The 27,747-nt window shown below is 43.4% G+C and overlaps 1 protein-coding gene across 4 annotated transcripts in view; it reads right to left on the bottom strand.

The window, feature by feature from the left end:
- The window catches only part of gak (cyclin G associated kinase), a 143,251-nt gene that overhangs the window by 45,045 nt on the left and 70,459 nt on the right, over positions 1–27,747 (bottom strand). For all 4 annotated transcript variants that reach the window (XM_059974607.1, XM_059974609.1, XM_059974610.1 and 1 more), the window contains exons 12-18: positions 27,295–27,344; positions 26,485–26,633; positions 9,750–9,872; positions 6,991–7,124; positions 4,534–4,728; positions 3,537–3,654; positions 3,168–3,247 (exon numbers count right to left, since the gene is read on the bottom strand). In XM_059974607.1, the coding sequence (XP_059830590.1) occupies positions 3,168–3,247; positions 3,537–3,654; positions 4,534–4,728; positions 6,991–7,124; positions 9,750–9,872; positions 26,485–26,633; positions 27,295–27,344 (849 nt within the window). The remainder of the gene's footprint in view (positions 1–3,167; positions 3,248–3,536; positions 3,655–4,533; positions 4,729–6,990; positions 7,125–9,749; positions 9,873–26,484; positions 26,634–27,294; positions 27,345–27,747) is intronic.

Raw genomic sequence — 27,747 nt, 5'->3', positions numbered from 1 at the left:
TTCAACATCTTTTTTTCCTCCAGTCCTGCTGAAGGGTCTTGGCCCGAAACATCGACTGTACTCTTTTTCCATAGATGCTGCCTGGCCTGTGGAGTTCCTCCAGCATTTTGTATATGTTGCTTGGATTTCCAGCATCTGCAGACCTTCTCTTACTTGTTTATTGCTCTAACCCCTTCAGCTGCCTTTCACTGCACTGTGAGGGAGTTCCCAGTGCTCCCGGTGTGGCCTTTTATATATTGGTGAGACCCAACGCAGACTGGGAGACCATTTCGCTGAACACCTACGCTCTGTCCGCCAGAGAAAGCAGGATCTCCCAGTGGCCACACATTTTAATTCCATGTGCCATTCCCATTCTGATATGTCTATCCATGGCCTCCTCTCCTGTCAAGATGAAGCCACACTCACGTTGGAGGAACAACACCTTATATACCGACTGGGTAGCCTCCAACCTGATGGCATGAACATTGACTTCTCTAACTTACATTAATGCCCCTCCCCTTCTTACCCCATCCCTGATATATTTAGTTTTTTTTCCTCTCTCTGCCCATCACTCTGCCTATTCTCCATCTCCCTCTGGTGCTCCCCTCCCCCTTTCTTTCTCCCTAGGCCTCTCGTGCCATGATCCTTTCCCTTCTCCAGCTCTGTATCCCTTTTGCCAATCACCTGTCTGGCTCTCAGCTTCACCCCACCCCCTCCGGTCTTCTCCTATCATTTCGCATTTCCCCTCCCCCTCCTACTTTCAAATCTCTTACTATCTTTCCTTTCAGTTAGTCCTGACAAAGGGTCCCAGCCCGAAACGTCAACAGCGCTTCTCCCTATAGATGCTGCCTGGCCTGCTGCGTTCCACCAGCATTTTGTGTGTGTTGCTTGAATTTCCAGCATCTGCAGATTTCCTCCTTTTTGCTTCATAACTGCAGGAATGTGTTGGGTCAAGGATAGATCCTGTGACAAGTTGAAGCCCATGAACTTGAAGCATGTCACCCTTTCCACCACCGACTCCTCAATGATTTCTGGTATGCGTTCTTCGGTTTTGTTGAATTTGAGTGCAAGGCCAGTGTTGCAACAAAACTCAACCAACCCAGCCCATCTATCTTGCTTCTGTACGCTTTCTGATCATCTAACAGTGGCATCATCAGTGAATTGAAAGATGCTAAATTTAGCAAGGGATTTTAGCAAAGTATTGTGCCTGCTGAGACTGATAGCACCATCCAAGGTATTGAGTCACAGGTCATTACATTTCTTCCTAAGCCATTTCCTTTATTTTGCCACAAATCTATATCACAGTTTGGTCCCAAAGCTGAAATGAAAATGTGGAGTATTTGGACACAATACCATAAATCCACAGACATAAACTGTCATGGGCTTCTCTGATCTCTGATGCTTAAGTAATGCCAACATATTCTCTGTCCTTTTTCAAATGTTCCAAAGATCTATACATAACTTCATATTAAAATCAACTGTTTACTCCATTTTTCACTTTCCATAACTTCACTTTGCACATTGAGTATTAAACCATTTGCTGACACTATTTAAAGTATTCTTAAATATTGAAACAAATCATTATAGGTAGGCTTACTCGGCTAACAGAATAATTAGGTGAAGATCAATTACTAAACTATAGCCCCAACTTTTGCAGTTCACTCTTAAATTTACAGAGTTCATTATCTGTATAAAAACTACCTGATACTTTGTTGTATTGGTTTTATTTTGAAATATTTTATTCTGCCGGCAAAATATTAATACCATACTAACCTTGTGGACTGCTAAATTCCTATTTCCATGAACACCTGCTCATCTGTTTGATGGAACTTTGTTAGATTTCATTAAGTGGAATCTCCTATGATTCTTTTCAACTCTACTCCTCATCATTTTTCTCTCCAATCCTGCTAAAGGGTCTCGGCCATAACGTCGACTGTACTCTTTTCCATTGATGCTACCATGTCTGCTGAGTTCCTCCAGCATTTTGTGTGTGTGTGTCGCTTGGATTTCGAGCATCTGCAGACATCTCTTGTTTGTTTAATTGGATCTCCTATGATTCTGCTTATATTAAAAATACCAACAAAGCAAACCCAACCAATTCTAGATTTTATGTACGAATCCAAAATTGAAAGCCCATACATTTCTAAGTCTACTAATATTAAGATAATTCCTGGGTAATTTAAATTGTAGCTGTTGAAAAGCTTTGGGCTTCACATGGATTTTTAAAGATAAACTTAACTGTGAAATAAAATGGACAGTGCATTTCAATAATACTGAAGCATAGCTCACCACCTTCTACCAAAGCATATATTTTCTTTAGCTTCAAACAAAGATAAAGATTACTTGACACATGTACATCAAAACATACAGCGAAGTGTGTAACTTCTGTCAACAACCAATGCATATTGATGATGTGATGGGGGCACCCTGCAAATGTCACCAAGTCAAGTCAAGTCAACTTTTATTGTCATTTCGACCATAACTGCTGTTACAGTGCATAGTAAAAATGAGACAACGTTTTTCAGTACCATGACACATGACACAGTACAAAAATCTAGACTGAATTACGTAATAAAAAAAACACAGAGAAAGCTACACTAGACTACAGACCTACACTGGACTGCATAAAGTACACAAAAACAGTGCTGGTATTACAATAAATAATAAACAGGACAGTAGGGCAAGGTGTCAGTCCAGGCTTTGGGTATTGGGGAGTCTGATAGCTTGGGGAAGAAACTGGTACACCATGCTTCTGGCACCAGCGTAGCATGCCCACAACGTTCTAAACCCAAGCCATATGTCTTTGGAATGCGAGAATAAGCTGGAACACCCAGCGCAAATCCACATGATCACAGGGAAATCATACAAACCCCTTACAGACAGCAGTGGGAAATTAAACTTATGACGACCTAATGTCACGCCTGAAAATTCACTAACTGACTGAAAAAACTGAAATCTCTTTGACACTTGAAATAACAGGATGCCTTCCCAGATGGATTAAATACAAAGAACTACACCTATTATGTGCAGTCAATGGCAAGTGCATGACTGTGACACAGACAGCCTTTATAAGTGAACTCTACATCAGGATAATTTTCTACAAATGTTCAAGCGGCACTAGATGCAAAGATCAGCAGCTTCACTACTAGAAATTTCTTATGCAAGTAAACAAACATAAAAAGGCTTACTTTGCAAATTTGACCAAGGTAGCATTTCTGGGCACAAATCCAGTGTGGAATTGAATCTGGAACATCTTCATTGAAGTCATCTGAAAGAAAATGGTCAACCAATTTGCAGATGTCATGCAATCAATTAATCTCTCACAAGCATGATTTGGATCTTCTTGTCCATTATGGACAATATACACTGTTTAGAACATTGATTGAAATTAATGCAATGCTGTGCTACAAAAACACATCTTGCCAGGAACACAAAGCCATGATCCATTGTAAAAACAAATCTGCTAATGAATTTTTACGTACTCATCTCTTCTTCAAATGCATCAACATTACAGAGTGCATCAGGTTCCCACAATTATTACATAGCTCATTCTCTACCTTTGCTTGCAGTCTTCCTCCAAGTGTTGATCTGGCATGAAAGATCACAATAAGGACATCGCCTTGGATACTTAAACTCAGTGGTATTATTGCCTTGCCATCTTCCACTTTGAATTCCCTGTAAGAAACAAATCCCAGGTAATTGCTCATCTACAATATATTAAGCTGCAACTTAAGCAGTAATCTTAAAAATCACTTAGTCGCAAAGCTTATGGTATCATCTTTTATTTTCCAGTTTGGAAAATCCATTGCCTCATTACAATTTCATTAATGACACAGGCTGCATTGTCCAGCTGTGACAACTAAAATTAGGATATATAGAATTTGTTGCATGCTCCTCCATGGTGTGAACACAGCTAAGCCCAAACTCTTCCCATCCAGAGCTAACAGGAGATATGAGCATACCCATGCCAGTCTTTCTCCTTTCAGCTGATATAATGCTGCCAATGAATGGTCCAGCTGCTTTAATTTAATTTAACACAGCAAGTTATATTTATAACATATAAACTTATGATACACCCCAAGCTAATTCACAGAAGGATGAGGGTAGAAGGAAATCAAAGGCTAACGAGCAGGATCAGGTGTGAAATGGAAGGCACCAAGCTCAGATAATTGCCTGGGTTTGAACTTTGACCCTTCCTAACAAGACAAGATGAGGGCATAAGGAATACATGTGACAGTAATATAGGTAAATTATAATTGAATGACTTTGTAGTTCCAGTGATCATATCAACTGCATTGAAACAGTTGTGGATACTGTATAACAACTAATCTGTATTTGTTTTTGTTCTTTTCCATACCTTGTGACGTATCGGGGCCACCTTGCCATTTCTTTAGCATTTCGGTCTGTTTTTTTTTAAAATAAGGCCAAGTTTTTAGTTCAACCCAGCATGGGTGGAAAGCATGCAAGAAACCATCTGGATTTGAACCCAGGACCACAGGCCTAAAAATCCAGTGCAGATATCACTACACCACTGGCCGGCTAATCTGCATTTACCTCAGTTTATCATACTCTTCAGAAGTCGTCATCACTCGATCATCACCAACATATATCTCACAGAATGGTCGACAAGCATTACGCTGTTTATTAAATAAAGGAACCGGTGTCATCACAATCGACTTGATCAAGATGGATTTGTTATGTGGAATTATAGGCTCTTCAGCCATCATATCACACATGTATTCCACGTATCTATAAGCACAGAAGGAAGGGGACAGGCACTGAAAAAACTGTGGTAAACTACACATGTAAACATGATAATAAACTGCAGGTAGTGTCCTTTACCCACTTGGTTACAGAATGAAACACTGAAACTTCAGCTTTCCCATTGCTTGTAACAATAATTGTTACTGAAATTAAAAGATTGTTCAATATAACATGAGGATTTATTTGTTTCCTTTTTAGAACTAGATATGAAGTAAGATGACTTAATAACCAGAATTCTTTGATTTCCTACATTACTTTTTATATTTTCATTCCAAATCTCATTGAATCAGATACAATTTAATTATTCTAGCTCTCTCTACATTCCTTCCTCAATGCTTCAGGCATTACAATATTAAGTGTACAGTCTCTCATTTTTTTAAGGTTCTATTGGATTGGGCCCAGATTGTTGTTTTTATTATGCTTTTATGTGAAGTTTTAGCTCTCTTTGCACTTGCTTATATATTTGTAATAGTCGCATGTTTATTTGTAAACTTTTCATAACTCAGAGCATACTTGTTTCCATACTTCTCTAGTTTTTTTTGTCTGCAGAGCTGAAGTGGGACTCAGATAGGCCCTGTTCACACAGGTTTCCTTATCTAACCAAACTGCAGAATAAAGACAGCAAGACATCAGGACAGCATGAGGTCATTCAGCCCATCTAGTCCGCTCTGTTATTTGAGCACGCAGATTTATTTTCCAAATCTCTTCCATTCTCTGGATCTGTCATGCAACTGTCTATCTATGAGCCTCAAAACAAGATCTAGATCAACTGATGAAGGGAGCAAAATGTCCGATGGAATTGGTAGTCAAAGTAGCGAAGAAGTTACATGGCATCCTTACCTTTATCAGATGAGGTATTGAGTAGAAAAGTTAGGACGTTATGTTACACCTTACAAGGTGTTTGTTAGACTGTGCCTGGAATATTGCATTGAATTCTAGCCACCCAGCTATGGAAAAGTATGACTAAGCTGAAAAAGTTGCAGAAAAGATTCAAAAGCCTGTTGCCAGGATGGAGGACTTGAGTTTTCAGGAAAGACAGGGTGGTCTAAGGGAGTAGTATAGGAGGTTGAGGGGTGATCTTATAAAGGTTTATAAAATCCAGATGGGTAGAGATAAAGTGGACAATCATAGTCATTTTCCCAGGGTAGGGAAAACTAGATAAGTTTAAGTCAAGAGGGAAACTGTTTACAAGGGACCTGGGAAGGAACTTTTTCATACAGAGATAATGGGTAAATGGAGCAGCCAGAGAAATCTGTAATGTTTAAAAGATCTTCAGTCAAGTACATTGATAGAAAAGATTTAGAGGGACATGGGCCAAATGGAGGCAAATGGGACCAACTAAAGAAGGCACCTTGGTTGGCATGGATAAGTTTAGACTAAGTGCCTGTTTCCAACTGTACAACCATGATTCTATGACTTTTTATTTCTCGAAAGAGTGTTTGGCTATTTTAACCTTTTGTGAAACAGTTCCAATACCAGGTGATGCTATGTGTTTTGAAATACAGTAAAATACTAATGAAACATACAGTGGCAAGTTCACAATAATACAAATGTTTGCTAACCATTTGGCATATTATATCCTAGAGGCTCGCCTAAGTGAACTGAAATACCAACGAAAATGCAAACTAATAATGCTAACTAGAGCAATGATGTGAGACCTGAGGACTTGTCAATGAGAACAATTTCTTTGGCATGAAAGAGTCAAGTTTATTTTGTTTGAATACCTGAGTTAAAAGAAAACAAAATTATTGTTTGCACTTTTAATTGTTTGTATATAATACATTTTAATACTTTCTAATTATGGGTTTGAAATTTATACAGAAAAATCTAGTTGAAAATGGGATTTGTTAATAGGCTAATTCTGTATCTCTATAATAACCTGTATTTCTACTGTAAATAATCTGCATTTACGTGGCAATATGATTGGTTTCGCCAATCAAAAGTTAGCTTAAAATGGGTACTCATGATTTTGTACTGACACATTTTGGAAAATATGTTTTATTCTAACAAACTTGCATTATTCACTGTAAATAAACAAATATCTGTCCTAAAGCCAATAACTCACTGTAGTTGTCAAGTCAATTGGCCTTCTTCCTGCAGTAAACCACCACTGCCGCACTCTTCGTGTTAACAGTGATATCCACAGTACATTCTCTTTAATATATCAATAAACTGTATTAGTTCATTCAACAATATCTGATGACATTGTCCTTTGCACAACTTTATCTTATAAAAATCAAAGTGTACCTTTTGTGAGAAGGCCAGATACCAGGTGGTGACCTCTTCATGCTGAACATGTACACAGCAGCTTCGGCTGTGGTGAAGAGACGGCAAAAGCAGAGGAAAGAACAAACGACCACTGCAGATGCAGCTCGACCATCCTATTGTGAAAGAATTGAATAAAATTTCAAAAAAGTGAATACTATCTAGCTCTAGGTAACTAATATACACTGGAGCACATCTCAAGTTTACTTTGAATACCAGTCCAGGACTGTGGTTGCTGGCACAATATAGAGTAATAACTTCCTCCTAAGCTCATTAGCGTCTTTCAACCTTAACTACAAGAAAGAGCATAAGAAGAAGACAAACAAAGGGTAGTCTACTCTCTGTGTGTTTGACACTGCAAAACATTCCATCTTTCAGTTATGTCGAGAATCAGTACCAATCTCCTATAGCATGATCATGATTGAAACAGACTTCTAATAAACATAAAGCACGTTTGTGCAACAGGCAAGGCAACTATTTTTATTTAAAAGTAACAGTAAGATAACAAATAAACTCTTCTCTGGCTTCCAACTGGGTACAGGTACTGACTTTAACCAACATTTCAGTGACAAACTCTGCCATCTTCATCAGGGCTGATGCCTGGGCATGTCTAGTCCAGTGGCGCTGTTGTCCATCCCTCCTCATCCAATCAGGTTTCTACTGTCCCAACTTGCTTTCATTCGAATTCCAGTTCTTACACAGAGCGAGATTTTCATCTTTGTGAAAATTCTTTTCCTTCCAGTTTTATTTTACTGGCTTCCTTCACCAGGCAGTCCCAAAAGCCAATGGCACAGCACAGTAGTTTTGTGCCATCGAAGGCCATTGTGAATTCTATTGTAAACAAGGTGGGACAGTAGAAACATGATTGGTTGAGGACTAACCAATCAGGAGGTACAGACAATGGAGGGTATAAATACCACTGGACTAGACATGCCCCGACATCATCCCTGATGAAGATGGCAAGGATTTTCATCAAAATCTCAGTTAAAATCGATACCAGCTGGAAGCCAAAGAAGATTGTATTTGTCATATACACCAGGAAAGCACTAGATCCTATTTCAACAGTAAAATGTTTTAAATTAAATGTTTAATTGAATTTTTGGCTCAAAATGAAAAATGCCCAGTTGGGAATGGGACTCCCTCCACTGTGAAGTACTTCCAATTTCCATCTGAGTGGAGCATGCACTGTAAGATCCACCAACAATAATTGCTTTAAACAGCTTGAAGCAAGGTTGAAAGTTTGCAGAATATTATTTTGTTCCACTTGGAATTACTTTTAGATTGCCCCTCAACAGATTGCAGAAAGGCCCAGAGTTTAACCCATTACACACCAACAAATAACATTTATTTCTATGTTGGCTTCAATCCTTGATATCCACACTTGCAGACTACAGTCGTTTCAGACTGGCAACATCTCCTTCACAATCACCATCAGGACAGGTGTATCACAAGGTTGTGTTTAGCCTCCTGCTCAACTCACTTCATATTTATTACTGTGAGGTTAAGTACAGCTCCTAAATCATATTTAAGTTTGCCAATGAAACCAGTGTCACTGGCCAAATAAAAGATGGTGACGAATCAGCATTGAAAACGTGGCTGAATGAAGCCACAACACCCTCTCACTCAACATCAGTAAAACCAAGGAGCTGATTATTGACTTCAGGAGGAGGAAACGGCGGCCATGATCCAGTCCTCATATGGGGATCAGACATGGACAGGGTCAGCAATTTTAAATTCCTTGGTATTAGCATTTCAAAGGATCTGTCCTAGGTTCAAAACATAAGTAGCAGTACAAAGAAGGCATGAAAGTGCCTCTACTTTATTAGAAGTTTGTGATGATTCAGCATGTCATCCAAAACTCTGACAAACTTCTTTAGATCCCCAGTGGAGAGTATATTGCATCACAGTCTAGGATGGAAACACTAATGCCCTTGAACAGAAAAGCCAGTCCATCACTGGTAAAGCCCTCCCTCCACTGAGCTGTCGCAGGAAAGCAGCATCCATCAAAGGGCCCTCAACACCCCACCAATCAGGCCATGCTCTCCTCTCGCTGTTGCCATCAGGAAGGAGGTACAGGAGCCTCAGGTCCCACACCACCAGATTCAGGAACAGTTATTACCCTCAACCATCAGGCACTTGAACCAGAGCCGGTAACTTCATTCACCCCAACACTGAGCTGATTCCACAATCTATGGACTAACTTTCAAGGACTCCACAACTCATTTTCTGAATATCATTTATTACTTATTTACCTGCTATTATTTTTGTTTTCATATTTGCACAATTTGTTGTCTTTTGCACATTGTTTCTCTGTCTGTGTGCAGTATTTCATTGATTCTATTGTATTCCCTTGTATTTTACTGTTTATGTTGATATATATGTACTTTGATAATAAATTTACTTTGAATGACCCAGATTTCTGAACCTTGTAGGGAAGGCACAGTAGTGTAGTGCTTAGCATAACACTTTACAATACAGGTGACCCAGGTTCGATTTCCACTGCTGCCTGCAAGTTCTCTTCATGACCATGTGGGTTTCATCCAGGTGCTGCGGTTTCCTCCCACAGTCCAAAGATGTACTGGTTGGTAGATTAATTGGTCACTGTAAATTGTCCTGCGATTAGGCAGCGATTAAACTGGGGATTGCTGGGTGGCATGGGACAAAGGGCCAGAAGGACCTACTACGTGCTATATCTCAATAAATAAATAAATGTCACTGAAACTATTTTCTGCAATACTTACAAGACAATGGACAACACAAATATTCTTTGGATCTTGCTTCAACCACAAGTGCATATTCTTGCAAATGTTGTACAGATTTTGCAAACTTGGAGCACGTCTTGTTGGCCAACCACATTCAGAAACCTGGGATTTCAAAAACAGAGTAAATACTTTAAAAACTACTCTAGTATTTATTGAAACCAGTGTTATATATTACAGTGAATCTAAATATTGCTAAATAAGTTTAACTTTGCTCAGAGATTCTGAAAATACAAGTGTCCACTAGTACCTCACTTACAGAGAGCAGGAATAGCAGTAACCTGCAGTTAAATTACTGGCAGGGCTGTCATGCTGGGAAATTGGACCAAGCCCACCTTCTCCACTGATAGTAACACAACAATAATCTGCTAACCAGCAGGTGGCGCAGTGGCATCAGCGCTGGACTTTGGAGCGAGAGGTCCCAAGTTCAGATCCAGCCGGCTCCTTTGCACGCTCTCCATCTGTGCTTGGGTTTAGAGTTAGCAACTCGACTTCGCCAGGTTTTAGATGCCGTACAATGACCAAAAAGATCGGTGCAAAAAGCTTGTCATGATGGCGCCCCGTCGACTCCACCAGGAGTTAAGGGCATGTACACACACACACACAATCTGCTCACAGCTCACTGTGGAGAAACAGCATTGTGAGGGCTGAGGCTGGGCAAGCAACATGATCAGGACTGTCCTCTTGCTGGCAATGTAAGTGTGCCCACTGCTGGGAACTGATGGCACCTTCTCCCAACCTCCACTACATGTGATAGAGGCTGCTGCTTTGATATACCAACAGGGTTGTGCTTGTAATTACAGAGAAATCTGCAGGCATCAGAGAGCTGTGAAGCTCAGAAAGAACAAGATGATAGTGACTGCAGGATGTTGGCAGTTTTCAAGACATGGAGGAGGTGATGTGAGCTCTCCAGAGGATGACAGATGTAAATTCTTTCCACAATTTATTTTTGAAAATATAGGGAACAATGAGAACAAAGGACCAAGAGCATCATAACAAATCAGCCCACTGCAAATTGCATTAAATCATGAGAGGCATGGATAGGATGAATGCACACAATCAAGAACTAGAGGGGTTGCTTTAAGATGAGAGGGAAGAGATTTAATAAGAACATGGGGGACAACTTTTTTCACCAGAGGGTGGTCAGTGTGTGGAATGAGTTGCCAAAGGAAGACATTGAAGCAGATACTGTACATTAACAACGTTTAGAAAATACTTGGAGTGGTACATGTAAAATTTAGAAGGATATGAGCCAAACGTAGACAAATGAGACTAGCTTAGTTGAACAAGTTGGGCCAAAGGGTCTATTTCAGTGCTGTATGACTCTGTGATTGGATATACTTTTAGAAAAAAATGTTTCCTCAGTGCTGAATTCCAGTATCCTTGCCCATGCAGTCAAAAGGTGATATGTTCAAGGTGAAATGTAAAAGATTTCAACACAACCCGAGGCTGTTGCTCTGAGCAGTGACTTCCAGACTGGGCTTCGATGCTTTCTAATAACATGGTATATACCAGGCTTTAATAAAGAGGGGATTTAGCTAGAAAAGTCCACAAAAAAAAATACTCAATACAATTGCTGCCTCAGTAGGAGGCTACTTGAACTCCCTAGAAATCCATTTGACTGACTCATCCCTTTAAAGAAATGGCCAACCACATCATCGGTATTTAAGTGTACTTGAAGATGACCAAGTAAAACTTCCATTCAAAAATGGCAGGAACTACTGCTTTAAAACAACACTGAGAATGTGCCGGATTCTGAAGTGTTGCCCTTTGGGTAAAACTTTAAGCAGAAGCCAAATGCCCACTGTTATATACATGAGTTCCCAGAGCACTATTATACTTAGCAATATTTACTCTTTATACAATATCAATAAAATACATGGTCATTTCCTCATTGCTGTCTGTAGGATCTACAAATAAGCTCCCAAACTTCCAGTATTTCAACTACAAATACATTTAAGAACACATAGCTTGATGTAAATGCTTTGTGACATCTTGGGGTCCAAATGCTGCATGTTTCCCACAACCAAAGTTCTCTTTATCTCATCTTCTCGTTATTTATTGCTATTCATTTATATTTGCATTTGCACAGTTTATTGTCTTCTGCACTCTGGCTTATCTTTCATTATTCCTTTTATGCTATTCTATAGATTTGCTGAATATGCCTGCATGAAAATAAATTTCAGCATTGTATTTGCTGACATATGTGTTTTGATAATAAAATTTACTTTGAACTTTGATAAACACAGCTCTCACTTTTAAAACCATTACGGTGTAAATTCTAATTTTCTGCAAAATATATACAACCGATCTAATATGAGAACACTCGGTCTATAACAAATATTCTTAAGCAAATCCCAATCTCAGATTGAACTGCAATTTTTGTGGAAGTTAAACATTAATTTAAAAGTGTTGCAAATGCAAAATTGTACAGATTAAATGCCAGGGTATTAACTTTTTGATTGTCTTCTTACATCTTCAGTTCACTCAAAAGAATGATTAACAACTAGTCAGGAAATTAAAACCCAAGAATTCTTGGGAATTATAGAGTCATACATCATGGAAACAGGCCCTCAGACCCATCAAATCCAGGGCAAATACCAAATGTCCGTTTACCCTAATACCAAATTATTCTCCACACATCTACTGCAACCTCCCTTCTTCTAGATTTGACAGGAAAGATATATTCCAACAAGGCACTGATCTAAGAGGAGACCAGAGTGTGTTGAGTCAAAGAACATCAGGAATAGAAATTGGAATAGATCATCCAGCACCTTGTGTGTTTCTCCACCATTCTCTATCTTCTAGCCTCAGTGCCACTATCCTGCACTAAAATTAAAACAGTTTTATCCATTAATATTTAAAATCATTCATCCCCGTCTTGCACACATTGTCCAAATGAATCTGCATGACGCTCTTTAGATTCAGGTTCCAAAGATTTACTCCCCTCTGTAGGAAGACTTTATTTTTCTCACTTTTGTCCTGAATGTCTGGCCCCTTACATTGTGACCGGCTTCTGGTTTTATACATGCCAGCATGGAGAAACATCAACCCTGCATACTCCCTGTCAAATTCATCAAGAAGCTTGCAACAGAAACAGAAATACTGATATAATAGTTCAATTAAATAAGTAGTGCAAAAATAGAAATTAAAAAATATATGGTGAGGTAGTCTTCATGGGTTCAATGTCCATTCAGAAAGCATGTGCAGAAGAGAAGAAGCTTTGAATCACTGAATGTGTGCCTTCAGGCTTCAGTACCTGCTTCCTGAAAGTAACAAGGCATGACCTGGGTGATGGGGTCCTTCACGATAGACACCATCTTTTTGAGGTATCACTCCTTCAAGATATCGTGGAACTACAGAGGCTAGTGCCCATGATGGAGCTGACTGTAAGTTTACAACTCTCTGCAGCTTATCTTGATCCTGTGCAGTAGCACCCCCATACCAGATGGTAAAGCAGCTAGTTGGAATGTTCTCCACATTTGTGAGTGTCTTTGGTGACATACCAAATCTCCGCAAACTCCGAGTGAAATACAGGCACTGACATACTTTCTTTGTAGCTGCATTAATAGGTTGGGTCCAAGTTAGATCCTCAGAGATATTGACACCAGGTACTTGAAATTGCTCACTCTTTCCTCTTCTGATCCCTCCTTGAGAACTAGTTGTGTTCTCGCATCTACCCTTTCTGAAGTCCACAATCAGTTCTTTGGTCTTACTGATGTTGAGGGTAAGGTTGTTGCTGTGATACCACTCAACTAGCTGATACATCTTGCTCCTGTACACCCTCTCGTCACCATCTGAAAGTCTGCCAACAATAGCTGTATCATCAGCAAAATTAGAGATGGCAAGTAAGTTGTGCCTAACCACACAGTCATGGGTGTAGAGACAATAGAGCAGTGGGCTAAGCACACATCCCTGAAGTGTGCCAATGTTGATTGTCACAAGGTGGAGATGTTATTTCCAATCCACACAGATTGTGGTCTTCTGGTTAGGAAGTCACAGAGGCCCAGAGCTTTTCAGTCAGAACTACGAGAATGATTGTGTTAAAACACTGAGCCTCATTTCTCCCCCATCTCCACTTTTAAACTAAAGTATCTACTCTAACCCCAGCTTTGATGAAGGAACTTGGCACAAAACCTCAAACTGTTTATTCCACTACATAGATGCTGCCTGGCCTGGTGAACTTCTCCAGCAGTTTGTGTGTGTTGCTCCAGATATCCACCATCTGCAGAATCTCTTGTGTTTCTGATTAACCGGTTTAGCTTCCCACAGATGCAGCCTGACTGGTTGAGTTCTTCCAAGATTTCTGCTTTTGTTTCAGATTCCAAAACTTGCAGTTTTGTTTTCTACAAGAAATTTTCACCTATCATTCTTCCAAACTCAAAAATATCTGGGACCCGTCTGCTGAAACTGCCCTCATACAACAAAACCACTATCCCAGAAATTAGTCTGGCAAAACATTGCTGCACTCCTTTTATTATTGCTAGTCAGTCATATGAGCAGTGATGGACAAAATTAATCAATTGTGGGAACAGAATTAGTGAGAAACTTTTCCTAATCAATAATAGGTGACATAGATTTGTAGAGAACAGAAATGGTCCACCATACCAATCTTTATTAATCCCATTAGCCTGTAATATGTAGATGTCAGGAGAATAAAGGATGAAACTCAAATTATAATACCCTGAAGTCACATACACAAGCTGGAGAAACTCAGAGGCCAGACAGCATCTATGAAAAACAGTAAACAGTCGAAAAGACCCTTCATTGTTTCTCATCTCTTTTTTCCCCAGTTCTGATGAAGGGCATTGGTCTGAAACTTTGACAGTTTATTCTTTTCCATAGATGCTGCCTGGCCTGCTGAGTTCCTCCAGCATTTTGTGTGTGCCTCCAACATCTGCAGATTTGCTCTTGTCTGGGATATCCTGAAGTCAGTTTCATTGTACAGAGCTACCACAGAAATAGAAACTTCAGTTTCTCTTCCTCTTATTAATCCATCTTTGATTTAAAAAATGGCATAATTCCTAAAAAAAAATGAAAATTCCATAGCTTGCATATCCACAGTTGGTAGAACCACAAATAATCATAAAATTCCAGCATTTTCTTTTAACATTGAAAACTTCATTACAGAAAATAACCCAACCCTTATTTAGACCATTTGGATAAGAAAATCCAGAGACGTTTTTATCAGCAAAATATCAGCGAATTATCAGCAAAATCCAGAGACGTTTTTATCAGCAAAATCAGCAAACTAGGTCACCTCTCTAAACAATCTCTGGAAAATAAAACTGAAATCTTCAGAACAAGATTGCAGTACCAGAGTGACACCAGGGACTGCTGTATACTTTGCTTCACGGAAACATGGCACATACCCACCATTTTGGATCCTGCACTGCAGCCCGATGGCTTTACCATTCTTCGCAAAGACAGGACTTTCAGGGGGTGTGGAGGTAGAGTATGTTTTATGATTAACTCATTGTGGTGCACATATGTGGCGGTTCTGTCTCAGATCTGCTCACCCAACCTGAGAGGGTGAAGGGGTTTCCCGCCATCAGCTTGGTAATGGTGTCCATTCCACCTCAAGCCAATGCCAGGCAGACACTGAAGAAGCTGAGCTCCATGATCAACAGTCATGAAAGAGTGCACCCAGATGCCTTCCCTATCATTACAGGGTATTTCAACCAGGCCAGCTTGAAGAAGTCTCTGTATAACTACCACCAACGTATCATCTCTGAGACCAGACCACTGTTATACCACCATCAAGAATGCTTACCATGCCATCCCACACTCACACTTTGTTAAGTCTAAACTCCTGGCTATACTTCTACTCCCAGCATATTAGCAGAAACTAAAGACCGCAGCACCAGTGGTGAGGCTGATGAAGGTATGGTCAAGGGAGGCAGAGAAGAACTTACAGGACCACTTTGAGTAGGTGGACGGGACAGTACTCAGCAACCAACTTAATCAAGAACTGTGTAGATGAGTATATGTGTAACACTTACCCAAAAGGCTGGTATATGTCTAGGGGAAAAAGAGATCTAGCCACTCACCAACCCACCTCCCGTACACGCAGGTGCTGTGAGAATCGAGTTAATGCCTCGCGCCCGCCAACAGTATCAAATCCACAACAAATACCGTTATGAAATACACTTTAAAGAGTTTACTACGATTAAAAGAGTAGTAGGCAATACTATATATATATATACATACACACACACAAGGAAAAAAACAAAAGGCGCCAACTTATCAAGGTTCAGTCTGTTCAGTGCACTCGTTGGAGCTCAATCAACAAACCAATTGACCCATCCGGCAGTCGCACCTGGGACCACCCCGGTGGTCTTACGAGCAGTCCAGCACACGTCCACTTTCCTCGGCGTCTTTCTCGGCCTCCTCCTCACACCCAAAAACCTGCAAAAACCCCTCTCCCAAGTTCCCAGCATCACAAGACACAATAACATTCCCTATTGATTAACAAATGAATACAATTACCATATCAGCCATTCTAAAGCAAAACAACGGCGAGAGAAACACTTATCCGACAAAGAAGCATTCCTACTTGTAACAAACCAAAGAGGCCATTTTGAGTAACATACACAGGACATTGTACATTCTCTCCCCACCAGCAAATGTCATGCCCTCATGGCATTACTAGAGTTCCCCAAAGCTTCTTGCAACACACAAAACCCAACCCAGGTGCAGAAAGCAGTGACATAACTACCCAGAGCAGTAGAAATCACACTCGGTTCTCCCGGTACCACATATGTCAACCGCTCCGGGGGGCGCCTGTCTCTGAGATCTCCATACCCCTTCTGCTCCACTGGGCTCCCTCGTCACCTGCGAACCCACTGTCTTGGACACCCCAGGTCTACCTGACAGACCCGCACCCTCTTCCTCACAGGGGTCCTCCCTCACCTGAGATCTCTCCGGCTCACGCTCGGGTTCCACCCTCTCTCCCACCAATGTAGGCTGCCTCTCCATCTGATCCTCAAGACCCCTCCCCTCATCCAATTCAGTATGGGAAGGGCCAGGAGCCTCCTCTCCTAGTACTGGAGCACCAGCGAATGGGAACAGGGCCCACTCATCTGAGTCGTCCTCTTCTGAATCGGTAGCCATTCCCGGGTGAGGGACCCGTCCCCACTCTTCCCATTCTCCGCGCCCTCGCAGAGTCCTTGTACTAGGCATAACCTTCCACTCGGGCTCCTTATCCACCTGCACCGCTTGACCCAGTGGCAGCAGGTGATTCCTATGGAGTACCTTGATAGGCCCTTTCTCATCCTCAGGTTTCACCCGGTAAACTGGCAGGTTTGGCATCTGGCTCTCTATTACATAGGGGCGGGCCGCCCATCGATCTGCCAACTTGTGCTTACCAGGGAGTCCCAAATTCCGTAAAAGGACACGGTCGCCCGGTAATAATTGTACAAACTTCACCTCTCGATCATACCGCATCTTATTCCTCTGATTTTGTTTGGTAGCCGCTGCCTCGGCCAACTCGTACGTCCACTGTAACTCCCTCTTCATGTCAGACACGTACTTTAGATGGGACTTCCCGGGTAATTCACCCACTCCACCTCCAAAACACACGTCAATGGGCAACCTCGCTTCCCGCCCGAACATCAGATAATAGGGCGAATACCCTGTAGCATCATTGCGAGTACAATTGTAACAGTGAATCAATTGTCCAATATGACGACTCCACCTGCTTTTCTGCCCAATCTCCAGCGTCCCGAGCATATCCAACAGGGTCCTGTTGAATCTCTCTGGCTGAGGATCTCCCTGTGGGTGATAAGGGGTAGTCCTGGATTTCTCAACCCCAAGCATAGTCAGTAATTCCTGGATAAGGCGGCTCTCAAAGTCCTGCCTCTGATCACTATGGATTCGCCTGGGAAGACCATAATGCACAAAATACTTCTCCCACAACACCTTCGCCACTGTCGTCGCCTTCTGATCCTTGGTGGGAAATGCCTGAGCATAGCGAGTGTAATGATCAGTGATGACTAAGACATTCGCGGTGTTGCTGGTGTCAGGCTCAATCGACAGGAAATCCATACATACCAGGTCCAGAGGTCCCGCACTCTGCAAGTGCGACAGTGGAGCCGCCAACGCTGGCAGGGTCTTCCTCCGGATGCAACGACAGCATCCCCTACAGTATTCTTCGACGTCCCCCCTCATCCGGGGCCAGTAGAACCGGTCTTTGAGTAATCCATATGTCTTTTCCACCCCCAAGTGTCCAGAATCATCATGTAAGGCCTGGAGTACAGCCTGGCGATACTCCTCCGGCAGGACCAGTTGCCAACAGTGGGGTTGGTCCGGAGGCGTTGTTACCCGGTACAAAATTTTGTTCTTTAACTTCAACCGAGACCACTTCTTCAACAACAGAGGCACACATGGGTGTTTCGCCTTCTCAGCCAACGCCTCATCCCCCGTCTCGACCGCTCTCCACACTGTGCCAATGCCCGGGTCATTTTGCTGAGCAGTTGCCACTTCCCCCGGACTCAGTTCCGGCAACTGTTTAGTCCGCAGTGCGGTCAGGTCACAGTAAGCTAGGGGTATGGCGTCGTCAAAAACCCCCAAATGGTCCACGGCTCGTTGCAGCCTCCCTCTTCCCTCGGCCTTCACGGTGATAGCAAACTGACACAGCGCCTTCCCTCCAGGGGCAGGGACACTCTCCCACTCCTCGTCCCTCTCCTCCTCCCCCGGCTCCCGAAGAGACAAAGCATCCGCATCGACATTCTTGCTTCCGGGGCAGTACCTCAGGCTGAAATCATATACCGAAAAGGCCGCCAGCCACCGATGTCCTGTGGCATCCAGGTTCGCCAAAGTCAGAATATAAGTGAGAGGATTGTTATCCGTTCTCACCTCAAACTTGGCTCCGTACAAGTAATCGCCCAGCTTGTCCACCACAGCCCACTTCAGCGCCAGGAACTCCAACTTGTGAGTGGGATAGTTTCTCTCCGATGGCGACAAGCTTCGGCTGACAAAGGCTACCGGCCTCAATGCTTTGCCATGCTCCTGGTACAGAACAGCCCCGAGACCCTCTCGGCTGGCATCCGTGTACAGCACATATGGCTTCTGGGGATCGGCAAAAGCCAACACCGGGGCCTGGGTCAGTGCCCTTTTCAAAGATCGGAACGCCTCTTCACAGTGATCATTCCATCTCGAGCCAAAAGGTCCCGCCGGGTTCCAGTATCCTCCAGCATCCTGCCTCTGGTTCCCCGTCCTCTTCTTCCCCACCGGGGGATAGCCACACAACAGCTGAGTCAACGGGTGACACTTTGGCGTATCCTTTCACAAATCGCCGGTAATACCCACAGAACCCCAAAAATGAGCGCAGAGCGCCCACTTTCTGGGGTCTCGGCCAGGTGGTCACGGCCTCTATCTTGGTTGGATCAGTAGCCACTCCCTCTCGCGAAATGATATGGCCAATGTAGTTAACCGACGACTTGCAGAACTGGCATTTGTCCAGGGAAAGCCTCAACCCTTCTTCATTAAGCCGGCCCAACACCTTCAACAGCCTCTCCTCATGTTCCTCCAAAGTCGATCCAAACACTATCAAATCATCCAGGTACACCAGAACCTCTAACAGATTCATATCCCCCACAGTTCTCTCCATGAGCCTCTGGAAGGTGGCTGGGGCTCCCGATATGCCTTGGGGCATTCGTTCGAACTGAAAGAACCCCAGCGGGCAGATAAAAGCAGTCTTCTCTTTATCGCCCGCACTCATCGGGATCTGGTAATACCCACTTCTTAAATCCAGCGCACTGAACCACTTTGCACCGCTCAGGCAGGCCAGCGCATCCTCGACTCTTGGGACAGTATATTGATCAGGGACAGTTCGCCGATTCAACGTCCTGTAGTCAACACACATGTGCACTCTCCCATTCTTCTTCCGTGCCACCACTATTGGGGACGCATAAGGACTTCAGGACTCAGCTATGATTCCGGCCTCCTTCAACTTGCACAAGTGCTGTCGCACATCCTCAACATCTGCCGGAACCAGCCGTCGGGATCTCTCTCGGAACTGGGTGCCCTCCGTCACCCGGATGGTGTGGCGAGTGCTTTTGGCGCAGCCAACATCAAACTCGCCCCGAGAAAAAACAGCTTCCATCTTCAGCATCTTCTCCACTAGCCGGTGTTTCCACTCCAGCGACACAGGGGAATCCCCGAAGTTAAAGGCTTCAGCGGTCAGCTCCCTTCGATGCTCCGATCCCTCCCCGTTAGGGGTCCTCACTGGTGCGCTAGACATTACCGTCACCGGGAACAAATGTGCCAGTGGCATTCCCCTCTTAAAGGTGATTTCTCTTACCGTAGTGTTCCTGACACTTATAGCTATACCACCCCTGGTCTCTGCACTTCGGGCCTCACCAGCGCCCCCGCCGGAAATCGTGTCTCCACTTCAAGATCGTCTGGGGCGTCTACTAACAGGGCTTCTCCCGTCGGCACTCCTGGGAATCTGGGGGTCCCCATCACCTTGGGCCTCGCCTGCGTACACCACACCATCCCTCGCTTACACTCCGGATCCAGCCCTTGGGAGGCAACCCCTTCTGCGAACACTGCTCGAAACACTGGATGCACCTAGAGGGTCTCCAGAAAGTCTTCCCCCACTTTCTCCTTACAAGCTCCCAGGAGCCGTCGCACAACGGGGGAGTTAGTCCCCACCAGGAGGGCAGCACCACCGGTTTCCACCGGGTCAGGACACACCAACACCAACGTCTCAATAGCTTCCGACACTCCCACATCGCCCTCCAAGAACTCCAATCTCACCAATAGGTACCCATCGTACGGGTAGTCACCCTCGCTCACACCCCAAATCTGCAGAGCGTCAAATGGGGTTAAGGGCAAATGCTTTAGATATTGATTGTAGAAAGACCGGTACAATAAGGTCACCTGCGATCCCATACCAAGAACGGCTTTTGCGTAAACTCCCTCTATCCGTAGACCCACACTGGCACGGGGTCCTACCAGCCCATCCAGAATAGAGGCGTGGGCACCCAGTGGTCTTCCGGCTGATCTCTGGGAACGTGTTCCTCCAGAGGCTCCAGTCCGTTCCCTCACTGAGCCTCTCCTAAGTTTCCTGACACCTCTCCCTTTTTAGTCATAGGGGGGCTTGTCCTCCGCGGGACTCCTTGTCTCTCACAATCCCACCTAAAGTGTCCCTCCTCTCCACAGCTATAGCACACCCTCGGCCTTTCACAGTCCCGCCTGAAATGCCCCTCTTTCCCACAGTTAAAGCACACGCTGCCTGCCGCCCCTCCTCTCTCAGGACGGCTCCTGCTCCCAATCCACTGCACTGATCGCCCCTGAGAGTAGGTACCTCCCCTGTCCCCCCCCTCCAAAGGGGGTTCCCTACTCCCCGGGGGGGGTTGTCATTCCTCCACCCAGCCACCACTTCCTGTATCGCTGAGGATCGCTCCCGTAGGCCCACGCCCCTTTTCCGCCCCAATGCTCTCTCTTCCTCTCGCACCTCTCTGATCAGTTGCCCAAAGGATGGAGGGGGACCTTTCCGATAAGCCTGCCGGATAGTCCACGCCACCTTGTCCTCCTCCAGAGAGCCACTGAATAGCTGACTCATCCTCACGCTAGCCACGTCAGTCGCCTTCACTACCCCCCCGGCGGCGCAGCCCCAAGAGCATCCCCTCCATCCTAAATATGTACTCGGAGAGCTTTTCCCCTCTCCATTGTTCCAGGCGTTGGAACTCTGCTAAAAGCAGCCAGGGTTCCCCTGACAACCCAAACGCTCCCTCCAAAACCTCTATGCATTCCTCCACTGAGGCCCCAGGCTTCTCAGCTTTCAACTCCCGGACGGTTTTGGCTGCTAAACCCCTCAAACTTCCCACCAATCGCTGCCTCTACTCCTCCTCCGAGCCTGGCCACTCCTCTAACATCAAAGACGTATGCTCGATCCAGGTCTCAAAGTCCACCTCCCCGTCCGGAGTAGGCTTGGCTCCGGAGAACACCCCCAGCTTCAGCCGTGGCCTCTCGGCCACCCCCACCAGGGAATTAAGTGCGGCTGCCAGCTCCGAGGCTTCCACCCTACCTGGGGAGCGGGTCTTAGTCACGACTCCCTCCTCCCACCTCCTTTTACTAGTGCCGGGCACCTCTCTGGGGTCCACCTCTAGCTCCTCCCCCGATGTCTCCTCAGCCTCATCCTTGTAGAAGGAGTGGAGCCCCCACAGCCCCTCCTCTCCTGGTACACTGACCGTCGCCGGCAGTTCCACCGTCCTGACTTCAGCACTCGTACGAACCAACACCAAGCTAGACTCTACCTCTTTACCACACCATCTAGCTACCAATTCTACCTGCCCAATACCCTTCACCGAACTTAAACCCCGCACTATCGCGTCTCCCGAAACTCAAAAATCCACTCCACTCACTACGCATGCGTACTGTACTGCTACATCTTCAAACTGGCACCAACAAAAAATCTTATCTCGGTCCATCTCCCTCTGCTGCCTGCGCGATTCCACAGTCCCTGACAATCCAATCTGGGACGAGCACCCCACAAATGTAACACTTACTCAAAAGGCTGGTATATGTCTAGGGGAAAAGGAGATCCAGCCACTCACCAACCCACCTCCCGTACACGCAGGTGCTGTGAGAATCGAGTTAATGCCTTGCGCCTGCCAACAGTATCAAATCCACAACAAATACCGTTATGAAATACACTTTAAAGAGTTTACTACAATTAAAAGAGTAGTAGGCAATACTATATATATATACATACATACAAGGAAAAAAGCAAAAGGCGCCAACTTATCAAAGTTCAGTCTGTTTAGTGCACTCGTTGGAGCTCAATCAACGAACCAATCGACCCATCCGGCAGTCGCACCTGGGACCACCCCGGTGGTCTTACGAGCAGTCCAGCACACATCCACTTTCCTCGGCATCTTCCTCGGCCTCCTCTTCATACCCAAAAACCTGCAAAAACCCCTCCCCCAAGTTCCCAGCATCACAAGACACAATAACATTCCCCATTGATTAACAAATGAATACAATCACCATATCAGCCATTCTAAAGCGAAACAACGGCGAGAGAAACATTTATCCGACAAAGAAGCATTCCTACTTGTAACAAACCAAAGAGGCCATTTTGAGTAACCTACACAGGACATTGTACATATGCCTTCGAGATCATACTGCCCAACCCAAGCCAAAACCAGTGAATGAACCTGGAGATTCAGTCTACTGCGGGCTAGATCTGTGGTACCTGAGGGAAGTGATCTAAAACTATGCAAGTTATGCAGGTATGACCTACAGAAGACTACTTTAAGAGCAAAAAAAACACACAATTGTAATTGAAGCTGGAGACAGAAACAGGTGCACATCAGCTCTGGCAGGATTTGTAGGCCAGGACTTCCTACAAGGCAAAAGCTAACACCATCAATGGTTGTGATGCTCCACTCCCAGATGAGCTCAATACCTTTAAGGCACGCTTCCAAAGAGAAAATAAAAGTAAACCTGCAGGAATCCCTGAAGCACCTGGTGACCCTATGATCTCTGTCTTGGAGGCCAATGTCAGAACATCCTTCCTGAAGGTGAACACACGAGGCATTGGGCCCTGATGACAGGGCACTGAAACCCTGTGCCAGCCAACTAGTGGGAGTGTTCAAGGACATCTTCAATCTCTCATTGCTGTATTTGGATGTTCCCACTTGCATCAAAAGGATCAATCATACCAGTGCCCAAGAACAGGATGAACTGCCTCAATGACCATCACCTAGTTGCATTCACATCTCCTGTAATGAAGTGTTTTGAGAGTTTGGTCATGGCTAGAATCAACTCCTGCCTAAGCAAGGACCTGGGCTCAATGCAATTTATCAATCACCAAAACAGGTCTTCAGCGGATATAATCTCACTGGTACTCCACCCAGCCTTTTACCACCTAAACAACAGCAATACCTAGGTCAGGCTGCCGTTTATTGATTACAGCTCATAATCATGCCTTCAAGGTGCACTTATTATTAAACAATGTATAAATTATACAACCTTGAAATTTGTTTGCTTACAGGCAGTTGCTAGCAAGGAACCCGAAAAATCCCAATTAAAAGTAGTAAGACCAACACCCCAGTGCCCACAGAGAGAGAAAATAAAGAAAAAACACAAAACAAATCATATAAACAATAGAAGGGTGCAGATACAGCATTCCGAACCAAATTGAGTCCTTAGATGCAAATCTCCAGGAGTAGCCCAAAGTAGGCCCAAAGCCTCAGTATTCAGTTCATCATATTAGTAGAGCAAATCACAGCAATGATTGCAGACACAAAGCACAGCAGCCGGGGCAGTCTCACAGAGAAGCCCCCAAACTATCTGGGCCAGCATTTAAATTGTCCGAACCTCGCAGTAGGACCCGGGCCCTGCTGCTGGCGAATCGCTAATGGCCTAGATTTTGCTGCTAAAGGAGCCATTGTTGACCTCTTCCAAATCAGCTCGCCACCCAGGGCGGTCTAACCTTGTCCAACTCTCAACACCATGCCTTTTCAGTCTACATGGGATGGCATTTAGATTGTCCAAAGAGCGGATTGTACCTCGTATTAGGACCCGGGCCTTGCTGCAGTGAGTCACTCTGGGCCTTGAACAAACAAGCCACCCATCGATTTGCTTCGAACCTGGACTTCGCTGCCAAAGAAGCCGTTCTCAATCTCGCCCTCTGCAATTCAGCTGGGCATTTAGAGCAATCCAACCTTGTACCTGGAGGCATCAAAACTCTTCCGCTCTGTCTTCTCCCATCCAAATCGTTCACTCCAACAAGCATGTATCCAGCTCCCAATATGTTGATTTTGCAGTGCACCAGTATGATACATCCCAAAAATTCACTTTGCCTTCACCCACTTCTTCATTGCTTATGGTGGTAGTTTACCAAAATTTACTTTAAAAAAAAAGTGTTATCAATAATGGTTTTAATCCAATTCCTTTGCTTTCGAACTACCAGTCAGCTGTCACACATTCTCGGTAGCATCATCTTAAACCAGAAAAAAAAACTTCAGTTCTAATCAACAAGCTAAAACCTGGGCCTCTATACCTCTCTCTGCAAATAGACTTCACTAGGAAACCAAAGTCAGTGCAGATCAGAAGTAACATCTCATTGCTGGCCTACTTCAAGGTTGCGTGCTTAGCTCACTGCTCCACTCTCTCTCTACATCCCTGACTTGTGGCTAGGCACAGTTCTATAAACTAGCTAATGACATAATTATTGTGAGCAAAATTTCAGATGGTGGTGACGTGGCATACAGGAACGTGATTGATCAGCTGGTTGAGTGGTGTCACAACAACTTTGCATTCAGCATCAGAAAGACCAAGAAAGGGGAAGCTGAGAGAGCACATACCACTCCTCATTGAGGGATCAGCAGTGGAAAGGGTGAGTAGCTTCAGAATACTGGGTATCAATGTCTCTGAAGACTAATCCTGATTCCAACATATTGATGCAACTACAGAGAAGGCACAACAGAAGGCAACTACAGAGAAGGCGGTAGGTCACCAAAGACTCATGCAAATTTCTACAGGTGTATTGTGAAGAGCATTCTAACCTGGCTGCATCACCATCTGGTATGGAGGGGCCACTGCACAGGATGGGAAAAACTACAGAATGTTCTAAATTCAGCCAGCTTCATCATGAGCACTAGCTTACCCAGCACTGAGGATATCTTCAAAAGGTGATGCATTAGAAGGTGGCATCCCATCACCTGGGATACGCCCTCTTCTCATTGCGACCATTGTGGCAGTTGTACTGGAGCCTGAAAACACGTGCTCACTGTTTTGGGAACAGCTTTTTCCCCTCTGAATAGAAATGACTTCATGGAACCTACCTCACTTTTTTTGCTCTCTTTTTGCACTATACCTTACGTGTAATTTAAAATTATACATATACTTCTTATTGAAAATTGAGCATTTCTATTATTCTGTATTGGATTGTAATGCTGCTATAAAACAAAAAAAAAATTCACGACATATGCTAGTGATATGATCCCTGATTCTGAAAGTCAAAGGAAGATCAAAGTGACAACCTAGGCAAGACAGTGAATCGCTCAATGTTAAGGCAATAATCCTTCACAAAATAACCTGTTTTGCCAAAACACTCAAAGGTCTACACAACAGCTTCCAACTTCAAGAGTAAGCAACAATAAACCTGTCAATAAAACAGAAGGCATAACATTTCCCCTTCCAAATACATGGCCAAAAAACCTCTAGAAATAATCCTTAACTGAAGACACTTAACGCTCAATTTGTAAAAATAACTTAAAACATATATCTATTGTGTAATTTTCATCTAATGTAAAACAACATTAGACATAGTTCATGTCTGTAAACTCTTAGCATCAATACATAGTTAACTTTTTGATATAGTTCACCAATGTGTACAGAATTTGACAACCTGAAGAAGGATTTACAGAAACAAATTGGGTAACCAGTGTCGTCATTGTTGTGTGTTCTCTCTCTCTCTCTCTCTCTCCCCCCTCCGCCACCACCCACCACCCCCCCCCCCCCCAGCATTTCCAATATTGAAAAGTGCCCACAATGAATCTTTCTGTAGGGCTCTTCCCCAACCCAAAATTTCAAAGATACAGCTACTTGACCATATTAATAATTAATTTTAACAACAGAATATACAGAACAGAGGCCACCAGTAAGAAAAGAATAAAATTTCACATTTGCTCAGAAGTCTACATCTGCACTCTGAATAATTCTCATTTCCATAGGTAACTTTAACCTTTATTATACATACCCTGTTATGGAATCTGGAAGATCTATAGGATCGTTGCGACAGATTATATACAGCGTAGTGACCTGGATGACGGGAATCTAGAAACAACCTGACATCTTCAATGTTATTCTTGATTGCTGACTCAACACCTTCAGCTGGAAATGACATGACTGTAGGGAAAATAAAAAATATTTTACAAATACTTGACACCAAATTGCAGGGTTGTAAATTACAATGTATTTAAATGACATCAGAACACATTAATTAGATTACTGATTTCCACTCCTAGGTGTCTATTATTCTCTATGGAAAACATTTATCTAAAAATTGTAATTAGAATGACTACTCTGTAATTATTACTCCATTCTTATTTTAGATAGTTCTGCATCTACTAAATGTGGATCACCATCTGATTGTACCTTCTTCACAATTATAATTGCAATAATTGTATGTTTTCAGAAGCTTTTCCCACTATTTTCCTCAACTGCTGGGTGGTCACACAAGATCAACATTTCATGAGTAACACACAAAGTCTCGTTAAGGTTTCAAACCAAAGTTCTAATATTAAATTGAGTTAAAGCAATACACTGAGAAGTGAAAGTCTTCTGTTTTTAATGGAATATCCAGAAAGTTTGGGTCACATCATAATCATAACAGTGCATTTCATGATAGTAAATAAATGTCTGTTGGAAAGTGCTGCTATCCCATTATGTCTGAGTCATGAACAAGTAACTCAGATAAAAGTTAGCTTTCAAGGGAAAATTAAATCAATTGTTTAGAAACAGTTAATGAAACACTTAGTACCTGAAACACGAAGGATTCCTGACTTACCAGCTATTCTTGTGGTTACGTACGAAATGTCCAAATCTCCTTTAGCATAACTGATCAAAAAAAGCATAATAGTGACACATAAGAATATATTGCAAAACAAAATATTTAACAACTAATAGCTAGGATCATGCTGCAGAATGAGGTAATCATGCACTAGCTTGGAGAGTACAATCAATATCTTGGGTAATCATTTATTTCACACAAGGATACATTTGCATTTAGAAGCAGATAGAAAATACAATTATTCAGATGTTATTGTTACTGCTTGGTAAATTAACACCTAAAGGACAGCTCCAGCTGAAGTAGCCAATGTTACAGACCATGTTATTTTTGTGCCACTTTTTGAAAGAACAATCCAGTAGTCTTTTTCCACTACATTTCCCTGTATCCCTATTATCAAAACTACCACTAAATCTACTTCTATCACAATTTCAGTAAGATACAGTTGGTAGA

The sequence above is a fragment of the Hypanus sabinus genome, chromosome 7 (genome assembly GCF_030144855.1).
Source record: "Hypanus sabinus isolate sHypSab1 chromosome 7, sHypSab1.hap1, whole genome shotgun sequence".
Lineage (NCBI taxonomy): Eukaryota > Metazoa > Chordata > Chondrichthyes > Myliobatiformes > Dasyatidae > Hypanus > Hypanus sabinus.
Note: the sequence above shows the minus strand (reverse complement) of the source record. Positions and strands in the feature narration are given on the sequence as shown.